Below are 17,782 nucleotides of genomic sequence, written 5' to 3' on the forward strand. Positions count from 1 at the left end.
ACCAACAACTTGCATTTATACAGCACCTTTAACTGTATAAGGTGTCCCAAGCCGCTGCAGACGAAAATTGACACCGAGCCAAAGAAGGAGACTTTAGGGCAGCTGACCAAAAGCTTGGTCAAAGAGGTAGGTTTTTAAAGAGTGTCTTAAAGGAGGCAAGGGAGAGGCGGAGAGGTTTAGGGAGGGAATTAGGGTTAGGGCCTTGACGGCATGAACAGGGAGTTTGGGGAAATGATTTAAGATTAGTCAGAGTGATAGCTTTTAGCAGCCTTAAAAAGGAGCTTCACAGCGAGAAATAAGAATGTGGTACACAACGTCCTCTACGCTTTTTGTAATCAAGGGAAGTTTTGAGACAGTCCCTAACGTGGGTGTTTAGCTGTTATTCTGGCCACTGCCTGGTGTCTGGGAGGTGCTATAAAATATGATCTTTCTCAAACGGTGAAGTGCAGCCTCAAACCTGCTGGGTCGGTTACTTTGCAAAGGAAGCAGCCCAGAAGGGGAAGAGAAAGGGGGAAGGGCTATAAAGTCTTATTTACAAAGAGTTTGAAGCTCACCACACACAGAGTCGGTGCATGAGAGAGAGCCGGGGAACCCCAGCGGGAATTCTTCATTTGGGGAAGTTTGTTTCACTTGACCTGCAGCCCCCAGAGCGGAGATTGTTCAGTGTCTCACTGAGTCGCAGAGAGAGCGAGCCGAACCTGTCACTGCTGAGGATGAGGGTAAGGAGTCAGTTTATTTGACATTTTACTGTTCAGGTTTCAGTGTAAGAATCTTTCAGATTCTCTTTTAACTTCAGCATTTGAACTTCTTACGAAGAGATTCTATTCTGCGTGCTAACTCCTGTATGTGCACCTCAATGCTAACCCCTGTATGTGTACAGTAAACACTGGCCATTCCCCCAGTCTGGTCCTGGGTACCTCTTGTGTTCCTCAATGCTAACCCCTGTATGTGTACAGTAAACACTGGCCATTCCCCCTGTCTGGTCCTGGGTACCCCTTGTACTCCTCAGTGCTAACTCCTGTATGTGTACAGTAAACACTGACCATTCTCCCAGTCTGGTCCTGGGTACCCCTTGTACTCCTCAATGCTAACTCCTGTATGTGTACAGTAAACACTGACCATTCCCCCAGTCTGGTCCTGGGTACCCCTTGTGTTCCTCAATGCTAACTCCTGTATGTGTACAGTAAACACTGACCATTCCCCCTGTCTGGTCCTGGGTACCCCTTGTATTCCTCAGTGCTAACTCCTGTACAGAGAGGGGTAGATTGTACCCATTAGACCCCCAGTGCAGAGCCTCAAACGTGGTGGTTAAATGTAACAGATGGAAAGTTGGGCAGGCTGTCAAACAGGTGCATTAACCTAGAACTTCTGACGCACACAGCTCTGCTAATTCGTGAAAATCTGCCCCATACTGTACACGCAGTGAAAGCAGACTGTTTATTTGGTGCTGGCTCGGTGCTAACTCCTGTATAAACACTCGGTAAATGCGGAGCGTTTAGGGGGCTGTAAGCAAGGGGTAAAACCCTGCTTGTCCCTCCCGTCTGGCGCCGTGTGTTTCTTGTATGTCTCCGGTCTAACTCCTGGACGTGTAGCGAGTCAAGATCTGTCAAAGAGAGACCACAAAGCTGAGAAACAACACTAGAGTAAAGACACTTAATCCAGGCTGACACGCCAGTGTCGTCTGTCTAATGGGATAATAAACTGAGGCCCCGTCTGTCCTCTCAGGTGGACATAAAAGATCCCATGGCACGATTTGAAGAAGAGCAGGGGAGTTCTCCCCGGTGTCCTGGCCAATATTTATTCCTGAACCACCAAAAATAAACAAATCTGGCGACTTATCTCGGTTACTGTTTGTGGGATCTTGCTGTGCGCTGCAGCAGTTGGGATCTTGCCGTGCGCTGCAACAGTTGCCTATTTACCAACGGTGACTGCACTGGACCTGAGGGTGCGATGAGCTGCCACCTCAATGCATGTTGATTCTTTCGCCTTGATTTAAAGCAGAGTATTTACTGGTGTGACGCGCAGTGCGCTGGAGTGCCAATTCCCATCAATGTCCATTTAAACAACTTGTTAAATACTGGCCCTGTGCCTTGGGATGTTTTGCCGTGGAAGTTGTGGGTATTAGCTGTACGTGGTTTGGTGTCTGGTACCTGCCTCAGTAACTGCTCAAATGTCAACTGAGTATGTCACAGAATATCGCCAAGCACTTTTGCGGATTTTCAGTACAGTACTGGTAGTGAAAAACCACTGTGCTATCCCCTGAAAAAAGAACTATCATTTATATAGTGTCTTTCACAACCTCCGGATGTCCCAAAGCGCGTAACAGCCAATGAAGTACTTTTGCAGTGTTGCAATGTAGGAAATGCGGTAACACACAGCAAGCTCCCACAAACAGCAATGTAATAATTTGTTTCAGTGATGTTGATTGAGAGCTAAATATTGGCCCAGGACAGTGGGGAGAACTCCCCTGCTCTTAGCAAGATAGTGCCATCGGATCCTTAACGCTGCCTGAGAGAGCAGACGGGGCCTCGGTTTAACGCCTCAGCTGAAAGATGGCACCTCCGACAGTGCAGTGCTCCAGTGGAGTGTCAGCCTAAGATTTATGCTGAAGTCTCTGGGGTGGAACTTGAACCCACAACCTTCTGACCTAGAGGTGAGTGTGCTACCCACTGAGCCAGGGGCTGACTCCTGGACCTGTAAACCTTCTTTACTCTGGCCTTTCTATCCTTCTATTCCACCCACCTCCCCACCCAACCTTGTAAAGTGCTTGGAGATGCCCAGCTTTGCAAGTTGTTATGTAGCGGAGGAGCATTGGGTTACGGGACATCAGGTGCAGTGCCGTGTCATGGCCATACCATTTGGGAACAGGTTTGGTACATGGTGTGCACATACGTGTCATTTTTCTGCAGAAAGCCTCCTGACTTTGCCAAGGTCGTCGTACGTGTCTTCACACTGTTCCCTTTGGGGAACTGTATGAAATGGTGGAAGGATTTCTGGCTGCGATTAATGCTCCTTCCGTGACCGTAACCATCTTCGTACCAGCCATTAGGGTGGTTAGTCCTATGGCGGGAGGGTTTTATGGGCTCCCACAACCCATACGAGGGCGGGGGGGGGGCCACCCACACCCACAGATGCAAGTATCCCACTGGATTTCAACCCAGAATTTAGAGCCGGAGCTCCGACTCCACTTGCCGGGACTGTCTGGAGCGGGGTTCGAAACCCTACGCCTTCTGGCCCAGCGGCGGGGATGCTACCACTACGCCAAAGGCCCACTCCTTTGGCCAAGGTGAAGAAGTGAGATAGTTGTGTATTTTTAACTTGCCGTGTTTGCGAGGGAGGTGAGGAGCTGTGAGCAACACGTTGGCATGTCAACGAGCCGGAGTTTCTTCCTGTGTGGGACACTGGATACCTTAAAAAAAAATTTGCAGTTGTTTTATCTTTTTATGAGTTGCCACCTGTCCCTCACAACCCCTGGTCATTCCTAAGCCAAGAGGGGAGGCAGCCAATGTGCTGGTTAACTGTCCACTGCGGGGCGGTTGAGAGATGTGCCAGGTTCTGCCCTCCCCGTCTCTCCTCTTTGACAATCGGCCGAGTTCTGTCTTCGATGGGCCTCGTGGTCTTTTTTCCTCATTCTTGACTTTACATCCCAAAAATTAGATGGCGTGATATTATTGTGCACATGTAAAAAAAATAACAATCATTTTCAAGATGTGGGCATCGCTGGCAAGACCAGCATTTATTGCCCATCCATAGTTGCCCCTTGAGAAAGTGGTGGTGGGCCGCCTTCTGTGCAGTTTTGGTCTCCTTACCTTAGGAAGATAAGGAGACCAAGGAAGACATGTATAAATACAAGTTGTTGCTGTTGTTGAAGGATATACTTGCCTTGGAGGCGGTGCAACGAAGGTTCACTAGATTGGTTCCTGGGATGAGAGGACTGTCCTATGAGGAGAGATTGTGTAGAATGGGCCGATACTCTCTGGAGTTTAGAAGAATGAGAGGTGATCTCATTGAAACATACAAGATTCTGAAGAGGATTGACAGGGTAGATGCTGAGAGGTTGTTTCCCCGGGCTGGAGTGTCTAGAACTTGGGGGCATAGTCTCAGGATAAGGGGTCGGCCATTTAAGATCGAGATGAGGAGAAATTCCTTCACTCAGAAGGTTGTGAATCTTTGGAATTCTCTGCCCCAGAGGGCTGTGGATGCTGAATCATTGAGTATATTCAAGGCTGAGATCGATAGATTTTTGGACCACAGGGGAATCAAGGGATATGGGGATCAGGAGTGAGAGTAGAGTTGATGTCGAAGATCAGCCATGATCTTATTGAATGGCGGCGCAGACTCGAGGGGCCGTATGGCCGACTCCTGCTCCTAATTCTTATGTTCTTCTTGAACCGCTGCAGTCCGTCTGGTGAAGGTGCTCCCACAGTGCTGTTAGGGAGGGGGTTCCAGGATTTTGAACCAGTGACGATGAAGGAACGGCCGATATATGTCCAAGTTAGGATGGTGTGTGACTTGGAGGGGAAGTTGGAGGTGATGGTGTTCCGATTAACATGTTTGTACAATAATATTACATAGCGTAGTTTCGAGGCTTTTCTTCTGTGGTCAGACACACATTGTGTAATGGAATCGGTTACAGCGTGGTGTGCCACCCATTCACAGCGCAGTGCGCCACCCATTCACAGTGCAGTGCGCCACCCATTCATAGCGCGGTGTGCCACCCATTCACAGCACAGTGCGCCACCCATTCACAGCGCAGTGTGCCACCCATTCATAGCGCAGTGTGCCACCCATTCACAGCACGGTGTGCCACCCATTCACAGCGCAGTGCGCCACCCATTCACAGCGCAGTGTGCCACCCATTCACAGCGCAGTGCACCACCCATTCACAGCACGGTGCGCCACCCATTCACAGTGCAGTGTACCACCCATTCACAGCACAGTGTGCCACCCATTCACAGCGCGGTGTGCCACCCATTCACAGCGCGGTGTGCCACCCATTCACAGTGCAGTGTGCCACCCATTCACAGCGCAGTGTGCCACCCATTCGCAGCGCAGTGTGCCACCCATTCATAGCGCAGTGTGCCACCCATTCACAGCGCAGTGTGCCACCCATTCGCAGTGCAGTGTGCCACCCATTCACAGCGCAGTGTGCCACCCATTCACAGCGCGGTGTGCCACCCATTCACAGCGCAGTGTGCCACCCATTCACAGCACGGTGTGCCACCCATTCACAGCACAGTGTGCCACCCATTCACAGCGCGGTGTGCCACCCATTCACAGCGCAGTGTGCCACCCATTCGCAGCGCGGTGTGCCACCCATTCACAGCGCGGTGTGCCACCCATTCACAGTGCAGTGTGCCACCCATTCGTAGCACGGTGTGCCACCCATTCACAGCGCAGTGTGCCACCCATTCACAGCGCAGTGTGCCACCCATTCACAGTGCAGTGTGCCACCCATTCACAGCACGGTGTGCCACCCATTCACAGCACGGTGTGCCACCCATTCACAGCACGGTGTGCCACCCATTCACAGCGCGGTGTGCCACCCATTCACAGCGCAGTGTGCCACCCATTCACAGTGCAGTTACAGCCTCACTGTGACACTAGCCAGCTCCTTGTACCCTGACAGATCCAGCTAATCAATAATAATTAGAATAATCAGAACATTTGAGTATTTCAGCAGCCGATTGCTCTGTGCAAATCTGCATCAGGGTCATATGAAGGAGTAAAGTTTAAAATGTTAAAGTCAGCATGACCTCTGGTCTCCATCATCCCACCAGAACTTTCGGTGGGTGAATCCTCGCACGAGATGCCCCCTCATTGCAGCACCGCTGACATCAATCTCCTCCTGTCTGACAACCTCACAGATCATAGAACCATACAGCAGAGAAGGAGGCCATTCGGCCCATTAAGCCTGTGCCGGCTCTCTGAAAGAGCGGTCCAATTAGTCCCACTTCCCCCCCGCTCTTTCCCCATAGCCCGACAAACTTGTCCTCTTTAAGTGTATATCCGATTCCAAGATCAGGAAATGTGTCTGCTGAGCTTATGTTGTTTGTACTGCACTTGTCTCCACTCCTTTGCCTGGATAAGGTGCTTCGACATTGACCAGACCGCCTCTCGATTAGTTGCCAGTTTGCACCCACAAGAGGGAGCCCCTCCATGACAGCAGCTGACGAAGGCTTCATGTTAGAAGGGTTTTAAATCCCGGTGTTTAATAAGGAGATGGCCTGTGCCTTTAAAACTTTCCAGGGACTTGTTGTATTTTTTTTTTCTCTCAGCGTTGGACCTGGGACCAGGAAGTGCGGCTGATGAGCTCAGGGTTCCTGCTTGTGTAGCTGGGATTGTTTTTCTTTAACCTGCTTCGCATGTCGGTCCTGAGCACTGCCGTGTTTTTTTTGGGCAGCGGGCGGGCATCCTGTCGTTCAGGGCAGGAACACACAGTGCAGGGGTTAATCCCGGCTGATGATCAGGGTCAGGGAGTGGCATGGGAAGCAACCGCGGGCATCGCATTACCCAAACGGGGCTTGTTATCCAGTCTCCAGACAGGCCTCCAATGGATATTTACACGCCGCATATTTTATATGAAAATAAATCAAGAAAAAGAAGACTTGTATTTCTACAGCGCCTGTGACGACCTCAGGACGTCCCAAAGCGCTTTACAGCCAATTAAGTACTTTTTTCAAGCATGGTCACTGTTGTAACGTGGGAAGCGCAGCAATTGTGCACAGCAAGCTCCCACAAACAGCAATAGAAACATAGAAGATAGGAGCAGGAGCAGGCCATTCGGCCCCTCGAGGCTGCTCCACCATTCAATGAGATCATGGCTGATCATCCAAATTCAGTACCCTGTACCTGCCATCTCCCCATATCCCTTTAGCCTTAAGAAATATATCCAACTCCTTCTTGAATATATTTAATGAATTGGCCTCCACTGCCTTCTGTGGCAGAGAATTCCACAGGTTCACCACTCTCTGGGTGAAGAAATTCCTCCTTATCTCTGTCCTAAATGGCTTACCCCTTATCCTTAGACTGTGACCCCTGGTTCTGGACTCCCCGGCCATTGGGAACATCCTTCCTGCATCCAGTCTGTCCAGTCCTGTTAGAATTTTATAAGTTTCAATGAGATCCCCTCTCATTCTTCTAAACTCCAGCGAGTATAAGCCCAATCGACCCAATCTCTCCTCATACGTCATTCCTGCCATCCCAGGTATCAGCCTGGTGAATCTTCGCTGCACTCCCTCCATGGCAAGAACATCCTTCCTCAGATAAGGCGACCAAAACTGCATACAATACTCAAGGTGTGGTCTCACCAAGACCCTGTACAACTGCAGCAAGACATCCTTGTTCCTGTACTCGAACCCTCTCGCTATGAAGGCCAACATACCATTAGCCTTCTTAACCGCCTGCTGCACCTGCATGCTTACCTTCAGCGACTGGTGCACAAAGACACCCAGGTCTCGTTGCACTTCCCCTTCTCCCAATGTATTGCCGCAATGTGATAAATGATCAGATAATTTTTTTTTAAACTGTAAACTGAAATAAAAACAGAAAATTCTGGAAATATTCAGCTGGTCTGTCAGGAGCGCTGGCAACCTTGCCAGTAACAGAAATGGTTTTAACTCTTTTGAGCTCTTTCAGTTGTTAAAACCGGTTCTTGCTTCATGTCATGTCTGTAGGACCAAAGTTATTAACTCTCTTTTGTCGTCGTTTTAAAATGCTGTTGCAGTTTGGGATCTCCCCCCCCCCCCCCAATCTGATGCTCCGGGAGGCACGATTTTGGGCAACGATTTGAAAGAAAGACTTGCATTTATAATAACGTCTGATGACTTCTCTCAGAAACATTCCCAAAATGCTTCCCTGCTCTTCAAATAACGCCATGAGATCTTTAACGTCTGTCTTCACCACAGTAACAGGCTCGCAGTTTAACATCCCGCCCAGGCTGCAATAGTGCAGTGCTGCCTCAGTCTCTGCACTGGACCGTCAGCCTGGATTGTGTGTTGGAAGTCCTAGAGTGGGACTGCAGCAGCATTTGAGTGGTAGGATCCCGTTGCTGTGTTCTCTGGACCTGCCCAGACTCGAGGACTCTGGCTGATCAGCATCGTAGAGCCCACAGTCCAATATAGCAGAGCTGTAGTGATGTGTTTTACACCAGTGCGATAGTCTACAATAGGGACATGGTAAAGCCATGCAGATAGTCTAACTTGGTCTGCAATCAAGAGTTGGGGCAGAGTGAAGGAACAGCATAAAAAGGTGCAATGGGACACAAGTGCCGCGACTGACCCAAGGTGGGAAAGGGCTGGAATCACTTGGACTGCACCAGTTGTCTGCCCCAAACCTTCTTCCTTCTTCTTAGGCAGTCCCTCAGAACCAAGGATGACTTGCTTCCACATTAAAAATGAGTTCTCAGGTGACTGATGAGTCCAATGCGGGACCTACAGTCTCTCTCACAGGTGGGGCAGACGGTGGTTGAAGGGGCGGGTGGGTGGGGTGCTTGGGTTGACGTGCGCTCCTTGCACTTGGCTTCCGCTTGCTCCCGGCGAAGAGACTTGAGGTGTTCGGCGCCTTCCCGGATGCTTCTCCTCCACTTTGTGTGGTCTTGGGCCAGGGATTCCCAGGTGTCGGTGGGGAAGTTGCACTTTTTCAAGGAGGCTTTGAGGGTGTCCTTGAATCGTTTCCTCTGTCCACCTGGGGGCTCTCTTACCATGCTGGAGCTCCCGAGTAGAGCGCTTGTTTTGGGAGTCTCGTATCGGGCATGCGGACAATGTAACCCGTCCATCGGAGCTGATTGAGCATGGTCAAAGCTTCGATGCTGGGGATGTTGGCCTGAGCGAGAACACTGCGAAATAGGTTGGTATTGACAGTGGTGGTAGAGCAGACTGTAGTCAGGGGAGGATATAAAAGATGGATTATCTGGTCATTATCTGTTTGTAGGGGCTGTGTGCAAATTGGCTGCCACATTTCTTACATTACAACACTTCGTAAGTACTTCATTGGCTGTAAAGCGCTTTGGACTGTCCTGAGGTTGTGAAAGGCGCTACATAAATGCAAGTCTTTCTTTATGGAAGGAAAGGGAAGTTATTGGTTGCATTAAAAAGCAAGGGCGGTCCCAGGTTGCTCACATTTTCTCTCTCTCTCTCTCTCTAGGAAACTATGCCCCAGACGCCAATTTTCCCAAGCATGCTTGGTACCAGTTGTAGCGGTCATGTGCAACCAGATATGGAGGAGAAGTGCGGAGACCCGGTGTACCAGGACGGCAGTCTAGTTTCGGGGTCCCTCGAGGTGCTCATTGAGCACTTGGTGCCCACGGTTGACTACTACCCTGATGTGAGTATTCTGCACAGGTTAATCCTCTCGCATCCTAACCATCAGAATGTTCTGATATTTTGATCAGTGAGATTTGGAGGGATGGTTTTCCTCAGTTTTGTATTCGATTTGTGGCCTTGTTACCGTCAAATCCTCCTGACTGGCATTTTGATTAGAACACAAGAAACGTCAGGGATGAGAAAAAGGGTCATTTGCCCCAACAAAGCTGATACATTAACGCTCTTGTCGAAGCCCATCCCAGTCTGGTACGTTAACTGTCCCATCACAGGAGACACGGGCCCTGAGCCCTGAGACCCCTGAGCCCTGAGACCCCTGCGCCCTGAGACCCCTGAGACCTCAGAGTCCAGAGACACGGGCGCTGAGCCCTGAGATCTGAGACCTGAGACACGGGCGCTGAGCCCTGAGACACAGACACACACATGGGCACTGAGAGACAGACACACATATGGGCACTGATTAAAGGGACACTTCAAGTATTCTCCAGCAGTTCATCTCTCTCGTATTTTAGCCCATTTATTTATGATGGGATCGCACCTCTGCTAAAGTCGTGGCGAAGGGTCTTTCAGGCGACAGCGCTAAGCGATCGTACTCTAGCCGCCCCTGAATGTAGTTTCAGGGCCATCGTCCAGTTCTGACGAATGAACGTGTATCTGTTTCTCTCCCTCCTCACAGCGGACGTATATCTTCACCTTTCTCCTGAGTTCACGTGTCTTCATCCACCCTCAAGAGTTGCTGGCAAGAGTCGGTCAGATCTGCACAAAGCAGCTGGAGACGGGAACTGAGGCGGATAAGGTACGGAACAGAGTGTGGCAGCATTTTCCTTAGCGTTGCTAGTCCCCTCCAGTGTACAGCAGGGGAAGAGACAAGAATTCCGCCGTAGCCAGTGCTGTATGGATTCCGCGTCTCTCAGTGCCGGCCCCTGTAACATAGAAACATAGAAGATAGGAGCAGGAATAGGCCATTCGGCCCCTCAGGCCCGCTCCGCCATTTAATGAGATCATGGCTGATCATCCAAATTCAGTACCCTGTCCCTGCTTTCTCCCCATATCCCTTGATCCCTTTAGCCTCAAGAAATATATCTAACTCCTTCTTGAATATATTTAATGAATTGGCCTCAACTGCCTTCTGTGGTAGAGAATTCCACAGGTTCACCACTCTCTGGGTGAAGAAATTCCTCATCTCTTGTCTTAAATGGCTTACCCCTTATCTTTAGACTGTGACCCCTGTTTCTGGACTCCCCGGCCATCGGGAACATCCTTCCTGCATCTGTGCTGGCGGAGTAACTGAGTAAACACTGGGAGTTCACCCTCACAACATAGGGACAGGAGGAGGCCATTCAGCCCCTCGAGCCTGCTCTGCCATTCAGTTAGACCATACTGGCCTGTGCACCGATTCCATTTACCCGCCTTTGCTCCATGTCCCTTGATATCCCTACCCAACAGAAATCTATTGATTTTCTTCCTTGAAAGCTCCAATTGACCCCCCGCATCCACAGCCTTTTGGGGGAGAGAGTTCCAGATACCGACTGCCCTTTGTGTGGAAAAAGTGCTTCTTGATTTCACTCCTGAATGGGCTGGCTCTGAATATTATGATTATGTCATCGCATCATGGGGCAAACATTGGCACAACCCTATTCCACCACATGCAAAAGCAGTGACCTGCATTCATACAGCGCCTGTCACATCTCGGGGACCTCAACATGCTTCCCATACAACGAAGGAAAGTGGAGGGACTTGGTTTTGTGCACAGCAAGATCCCGCAAACGGCCAACGAGATGAATGGCTAGTTAGCGGTGTTAGCGCTGGAGGGGGGGGAGGGGAGTGGGGGGTAGATATCACGTGACCCATACACCGCGCCAGCGGCTCAGCACGGGTGCGATGGGATCACGTCGCTGGATATAGTGAGGTCAGTGCAGATTGTATAAGTTAATGGTGCTCTAGGGCTCTCTTTCGATGGTCGAGAGCGCTAGGCTGCACTGTTGGACGCCAGGCATCGGAGAGACTCCCACTGGCCATCTGTTGGACACCAAGCATCTGAGAGACTCCCTCTGCCTGTCTGTTGGACACCAGACATCGGAGAGACTCCCTCTGGCCGTCTGTTGAGCACCAGGTATTGAAGAGACTCCCTCTGGCCGTCTGTTGAGCACCAGGTATTGAAGAGACTCCCTCTGCCCGTCTGTTGGATGTCAAGCATCGGAGAGACTCCCGCTGCCCATCTATTGGACACCAGGCATCGGAGAGGCTCCCTCTACCCGTCTGTTGGGCACCAGGCACGTTGGCAGGGCAGGGGGCGAGGTGGGCAAAGGCCAGGAGGGCGGGTGCCTAAATTTGTTTTTAGAAGTAAATGGTGGCCATCCTAGGTTGGAGTGCTGCTCGGGCGTCTCATTTGGGACCGAACGCACATCTTGTGCCCCTCCCAGATTTGTAGGGGACACCGCCATCGTGTCACCCACTCCCAGGGGGATCGCCTGCTCTTCCTCGAACAGCAGCTGGCGTGGGATGTCCGCCTGACAGACCAGACGGGGGCCTGGGTTTAGCATTTGCAGGGCTGCGTGGATTTTTTTTCCCATGTGTGAATTCCCATTTCATTACTGAAGAATTAAAACTCTGGCAAATAATGGAAGATGAAAAAAGACTCTTGGCAACAGAGCTCCCGCCTGCAGCACGCGCTCAATGACGAGGGGAGGCCTTGCTGTGAGATTTTAAAATGTGTTTTTGACAGAGTCGCAAATTGCACGCGCCTGCAGCCGAACGTGTGAAATCTGTCGGCTCTGACTTGCTCGCTATTTGCTCACCGGGAATGGTCTGTGAGACAGAAATGTGATTTACATAATGTTGCTGTGAAATATGGAAATATTCTGCTGGGTAACAGAAGGGAGTTTTAACAGTTCTTGGGTTAGATCCGAGTCTGCCTGTGACAAATGGCTGTGACTCATCTGTTTTTTGTCTCCACTATCTCAGAAGCACATAAAGAAAGACAGAGCTTGCATTTCTGTAGAAACATAGAAGATAGGAGCAGGAGTAGGCCATTCGGCCCCTCGAGCCTGTTCCACCATTTAATGAGATCATGGCTGATCATCCAAATTCAGTACCCTGTCCCTGCCTTCTCCCCATATCCCTTGATCCCTTTAGCCCTAAGAAATATATCCAACTCCTTCTTGAATATATTTAATGAATTGGCCTCAACTGCCTTCTATGGTAGAGAATTCCACAGGTTCACCGCTCTCTGGGTGAAAAAATTCCTCATCTCAGTTCTAAATGAAAATCCACGCAGCCCTGCAAATGCTAAATGATAACCCCTTATCCTTAGACTGTGACCCCTGGTTCTGGACTCCCCCTTTAGCGCCTTTCACCACCTCAGGACGCCCCCAAAGCGCTTTACAGCCAATGAAGTACTTTTTGAAGTGCAGTCGCTGTTGTAATGTAGGAAACGCGGTAGCCAATTTGCGCACAGCAAGCTCCCACAACCAGCAACCTGATAATGACCGGATAATCTGCGTTAGTGATGTTGATTGAGGGATAAATATTGGGCCCAGGACACTGGGGAGAACATAGTAAAACACTTTTATCCACACCTTTTTGTTTGTGTCTTTTCTTCTCTCCCACGTGGCAGCTGTCTTTCATTCTGCCAGCGCAATTCACACTTCATCTAGAGCCATCCTTTGTTTCTTAACCTGTCCCATTACCATCTCCTCTCGCCTTGAATATCTCTTAATGTCTCTTAACCTCTCCTGCCTTCTATCCTATCACAGACCTTCCCTTTTGTTCTTTCCTCCCCTCCCCCCTTTCCCCGCCCCTGCACTTGCTTAAAAATCTGTTCCATTTCCTGCTTTTTTCCAGTTCTGACGAAAGGTCATCGACCTGAAACGTTGACTCTGTTTCTCTCTCCACAGATGTTGCCTGACCTGCCGAGTGTTTCCAGCATTTTCTGTTTTTATTTCAGATTTCCAGCATCTGCAGTATTTTCTTTTTGTAGTAAAACTCTGGCCTTCTTCCTTCCCTCCGTTCTTCTTCGCCTTCCCTTTCTCTCATCCCGAGACCCCCTTTGCCCTGGATCCTCCCTTTCATCTGCTGGTTTCTAATTCCCTTGCTTGCGCCCACAGGATGGTGTGGAAAGTAAAAGAGAGAGGACTGTTTTTAAAAAGTCTATAGATTTTTTTACACATTTTAAAGAACAACAGGCAGACTGGCCATCCGCGAAAGTTACTAATTCAGTCTCTGGATCACCAACATCAGCAGAAGCCCTTGGATTTCAGAACACAATAATTAATAATTATAACTAGCCCTGCTACCCATATCTCTTGTACACTGCTGTCATACTAGCAGGCTCTTGTAACATGAGAGAGGAACAGCCAGATTAAATATTTATCCTGCATTCTAACCCTCTCATACTAACAGGATTCAAAATTTATTTTATTAACTCTTGTTGACTTCCAGTGGAAGAACTAGTTGATTGTCGCGACCCGAACAACAAGTTCGAGGAGTTAATAATCTTCCTCCGTGCTCCCCCAACCCACCCCCCCTCCCCAGCTCAATGTTCTTATCTAATGCTAAGTCTAGACGGAGGTTGAGGGTGAACATCTGACAACATTCCTCTCCTGGCGAGGTGCCACAGTTGCCAGCAGTAACGTCAAAACTACTGAGAACAGGCAGGGCTCCGTCGAAAGTTAAATCATGGCAGGGCGCCAGCATCGGGCAGCTTCACACGCTACACCCGCCCCTTCTAATCTTTGCTCCGAGAACACTTTGTTTCAGGCAACAGTGGCCAGCACCTGTGGCAGTGCATGGCTCTGTAACCATTTCACCGCCCCGTTACCCTGTTAGTGCGGGGGGTGGGGACGGGGGCTGAGGCGACACAGCGTGGCTCATTTATAGTGTCAGAAAAGTTGGCTTGGTGTAAGTTGAGTGCGATGTGTGCGTGCACTCAGCCTTGCTCGCAGAGTGTGTGCACAGAGAGATATCCGCGACCTTGGCAGGACCCCGGGATGTCTTGCAAATCACTGGGATTTTTAGCGTTTGGGTTCCCTCTAGGATTTTTTTTAGGGTTTAGATACCCAGTGCTTCAAAAAGAATGCATTGGCTGCAAAGCTATTTCAGATGTCTTTAAGGACACTGTTATTGTAAGTCTTTTCTTTACCTTTAAGCTGTTTCATTAGATCACTACAATCTCTACAGGCCAAAACTTTAACAGGGGTTGACTTAACTGACAAAACAATGGGTGAAATTCAGCTAGCTTGGTAGATCATTGCAAATAGTTAAAACCAAAGATTATGTTAAAAAAAAATCTTTCAAATACCTTTAGAGCTGCACCGTCTTATTGCTTGTTAATCCTTTGAAATCCCGTTGTGGCCTCTCCACTCCCTCATCTCTGTAACCTCTTCCAGCTCTACAACCCCTACCCCCAAACTCTCCATCTCGCTGACTCTGACCTCCTGTTCATCCCTCTCTCCCACTGCTCCACATTTTGCAGCCGTGCCTTCAGCTGCCTAGGCGCTACGTCCTGGCGTTCCCTTCCTAAACCTCTCCGTCACTCCACCTTGCTGTCCTCCTCAGGTGGCCCTCAGAGGGTGGTGATTCACTCGGAGGGTGGTGAACCTGTGGAATTCTCCGCCACAGAAGGCTGTGGAGGCCAAGTCACTGAATATATTTAAGAAGGAGAGAGATAGATTTCTAGACGCAAAAGGCATCAAGGGGTATGGGGAGAGAGCGGGAATATGGTATTGAGATAGAGGATCAGCCGTGATCATATTGAATGGCGGAGCAGGCTCGAAGGGCCGAATGGCCGACTCCTGCTCCTATTTTTCTATGTTTAAGACCCTCCTGAAAACCCATCTCTTTGACCAAGCTTTTGGTCGGCCCTCCCAATATCTCCTTTCTTTGGCTCGCCGTCCATTGTGCCTCGGGGACATTTTTTTCTGTATAAAATGCAAATTGTCGTTGATGTCGTCGTGTCATCAAGCTCTCGGTTCATTCTCCCACAGGCCAAAGTGAAGGAATTTGTCCCGAAAATCATCCAGCTGCTGACAGAGTGGACCGAGACATTCCCGCACGATTTTCAGGACGAGAAATCGATGAAGGAACTCAAGGAGATCACTCACCAGATCGCACAGTGCGATGAGGTGAGAAAAAAAAGAGCTGAATTTTTTTTTTACTATTTTAGCCTTGCGGAATTTTCCAAAGAATTTGACATTCCCCTATGTTCCCCCATTGTGAGGCGTTTTGACAGGGGTAGATACAGAGAAACAGTTTCCACTGGCATTTTCACTTCCAAGGCGTTACACTTGTCCCCGGCGTAATTTCAAGATCCATGTTGCGTGGAGAGACGGGAAAAACTGAGGCTGTTCTCCTTTAGAGTAGAGAAGGTTAAGGGGAGATTTAGTAGAGGTGTTCAAAATCCATGAGGCGTTTTGATAGAGCAGATCAGGAGAAACTGTTTCCAATGGCAGGAGGGTCGGTAACCAGAGGACACAGATTTAAAGCAATTGGCAAATGAACCAGAGGGGAGATGAGGAGAATTTATTTTAAGCAGCGAGTTATTATGATCTGGAATGCATTTCCCGAAAGGGTGGAGGAGGCAGATTCAATAGTAATTTTCGAAAGGGAATTAGACTAAACCTCTCTGTCTCTCTCTCCTCCTTTAAGTCGCTGCTTATAAAACCTACTTCTTTTGCCCTAATATCTCCTTATGGGGCTCGGTGTCAAATTTTGTTTAGTAACGCTCCTGTGAAGCACCTTGGGACATTTTTCCTATGCTAAAGGCGCTATATAAATACAAGTTGTTGTTTTGTTGTAGACTAATTGGAGAGCTCTTTCAAAGACACGATGGGCCGAATGGCCTCTTTCAGCGCTGTAAGATTCTATGCAAGACCTCTGCTGTTGTCTCCCAGCATGGAGACGAGATGTGGGGACCAGTCGGGGCCTCGGCCCCTCCACGGCCAGTATCAACCCCGCAAAGTCGTAATGCAGACCTGAAATTTTCATTTGCTGGGTAGCCAGCTCACAGCATTGACCAGACTAGTCGAGCACCAATACCTGTAGCCCCATCTCCAGCCCTTTGCTGTTTCTTTCTCTGCTTTCCTGTCGACACCGATCCTTTGTGACTTGCTGGGGTCCTTCCCAGCCTGTTGTCGGCCAAGCCAAGTCCAAAAGCTCATTCCAGAATGCTGTCCAGTGACTAAAGCTTGAGAATCGGTCATTTGGGCAATTAAAAGTTGACTCAGTTGCATTGATGCAAGAACGAGTTTTCTCCTCCCTTGAGAGAAAACATTTTCCCTGCGACCCACAGTCCCAGTGGGCAAGCTGACCTCAAGCTGACAAAAATAACATTTAAAAAAGAACCAGGGAAGGCGAACCCACAAGGAAGAGTTTTACAAGGAATTATTTTTTCTCACACAAGCACACGAAAGTTATTAGGAAATAGAATCCATTATCGCAAGGGGGGCTATTGAAGCCCAAGAGTCTCGCTTTAAAAATTCTCATCCTGGTTTTCAAATCTTTCCGTAGCCTCGCCCCTCCCTATCTCTGTAAACCTCCTCCAGCCCTGCAACCCTCCGATTTTCGCTGCACTCCTCCAATTCTGGTCTCTTGCGCATCCCCCGATTTCCTTCACTCCACCATTGGCGGCCGCGCCTTCAGCTGCCTGGGCCCTAAGCTCTGGAATTCCCTCCCTAAACCTCTTTGCCCCTTCTACCTCTCTCTCCTCTTTTAAGATGCTCCTTAAAACCTACCTCTTTGACCAAGCTTTTGGTCATCTGGCATAATATCTCCTCATGTGGCTGGGTGTCAAATTTTGTTTGGTAACGTGCCTTGGAACGTTTTACTACGTTAAAGGCACTAGATAAATGCAAATTGTTGTTGTTGCCAGTCAAAACATTTAGAAGGGAGTTAGATCAGCACTTAAGAAGGAACAATATTAAAAGGTAGGAAAGTGAGAATAGAGCAGACAGTCTGTGCTGAAATTTCTGTGATTCTAAAAATTAAGTACCATTTGAGAATTGGCTGAAGGTCCACTGCGAGGTCACTGGGCACGTTGTAGCCCTGAGGGCAAGAAGGGATCTTGGGGCAGTGTCTTCCCTTTCCCTTCAAAGGGAGAAGCAACACGAGAACTGGTAAGATCAGAATATGCCCGGAGCAGTATGGCGCTGAGCTCACCAGTCATGCAGAACCAATGGAGTCTGTCTGCAGTGCAAAAATGCATGAAAAATGCAACCACAACACTCCTGAATTCTCACGTCTCTGGAATCTCTGATGTTGACTTTCGGGATTATTGAGGCTCGGGTCAGTATGAAGGGAAGTGTGTTAACCCTTTTAGGGAGGGGGGGGGGAGGGGGAGGGGGGGGGAGTCATTCCATCTTTTGCTCTTCCCTGTACACATCTCTGTCGTTCCATCTCCTCCTCCACCATGTACAGCACAGGACGTATCCGTGTAGCAGTAGTGAAGGAAAAATAAAGATCTCCAT

At 49.3% G+C, this 17,782-nt stretch overlaps 2 protein-coding genes across 4 annotated transcripts in view; one reads left to right on the top strand and one right to left on the bottom strand.

The window, feature by feature from the left end:
• The first annotated feature begins 404 nt into the window (after positions 1-404).
• The window catches only part of LOC147098648 (ras-GEF domain-containing family member 1A-like), a 34,833-nt gene continuing 17,455 nt past the window's right edge, over positions 405-17,782 (top strand). The window contains exons 1-4 of one of the 3 annotated variants that reach the window (XM_085970616.1): positions 411-719; positions 9,145-9,324; positions 9,997-10,116; positions 15,305-15,442. In XM_085970616.1, the coding sequence (XP_085826742.1) occupies positions 573-719; positions 9,145-9,324; positions 9,997-10,116; positions 15,305-15,442 (585 nt within the window). In that variant the 5' untranslated portion in view covers positions 411-572. Of the gene's footprint in view, positions 720-2,403; positions 2,654-9,144; positions 9,325-9,996; positions 10,117-15,304; positions 15,443-17,782 lie in introns of those variants that run through there. The other 2 variants (XM_085970617.1, XM_085970618.1) reach the window with 2 other exon arrangements.
• Positions 10,111-17,782, bottom strand: part of csgalnact2 (chondroitin sulfate N-acetylgalactosaminyltransferase 2) — a 112,103-nt gene continuing 104,431 nt past the window's right edge. The window contains exon 10 of the transcript XR_015074210.1: positions 10,111-10,243. The gene's annotated coding sequence lies outside the window, so the exon portion shown is untranslated. The remainder of the gene's footprint in view (positions 10,244-17,782) is intronic.

This window comes from Somniosus microcephalus, chromosome 29, assembly GCF_052327205.1.
Source record: "Somniosus microcephalus isolate GS21.2 chromosome 29, FLI_Smic_1.0, whole genome shotgun sequence".
NCBI lineage: Eukaryota > Metazoa > Chordata > Chondrichthyes > Squaliformes > Somniosidae > Somniosus > Somniosus microcephalus.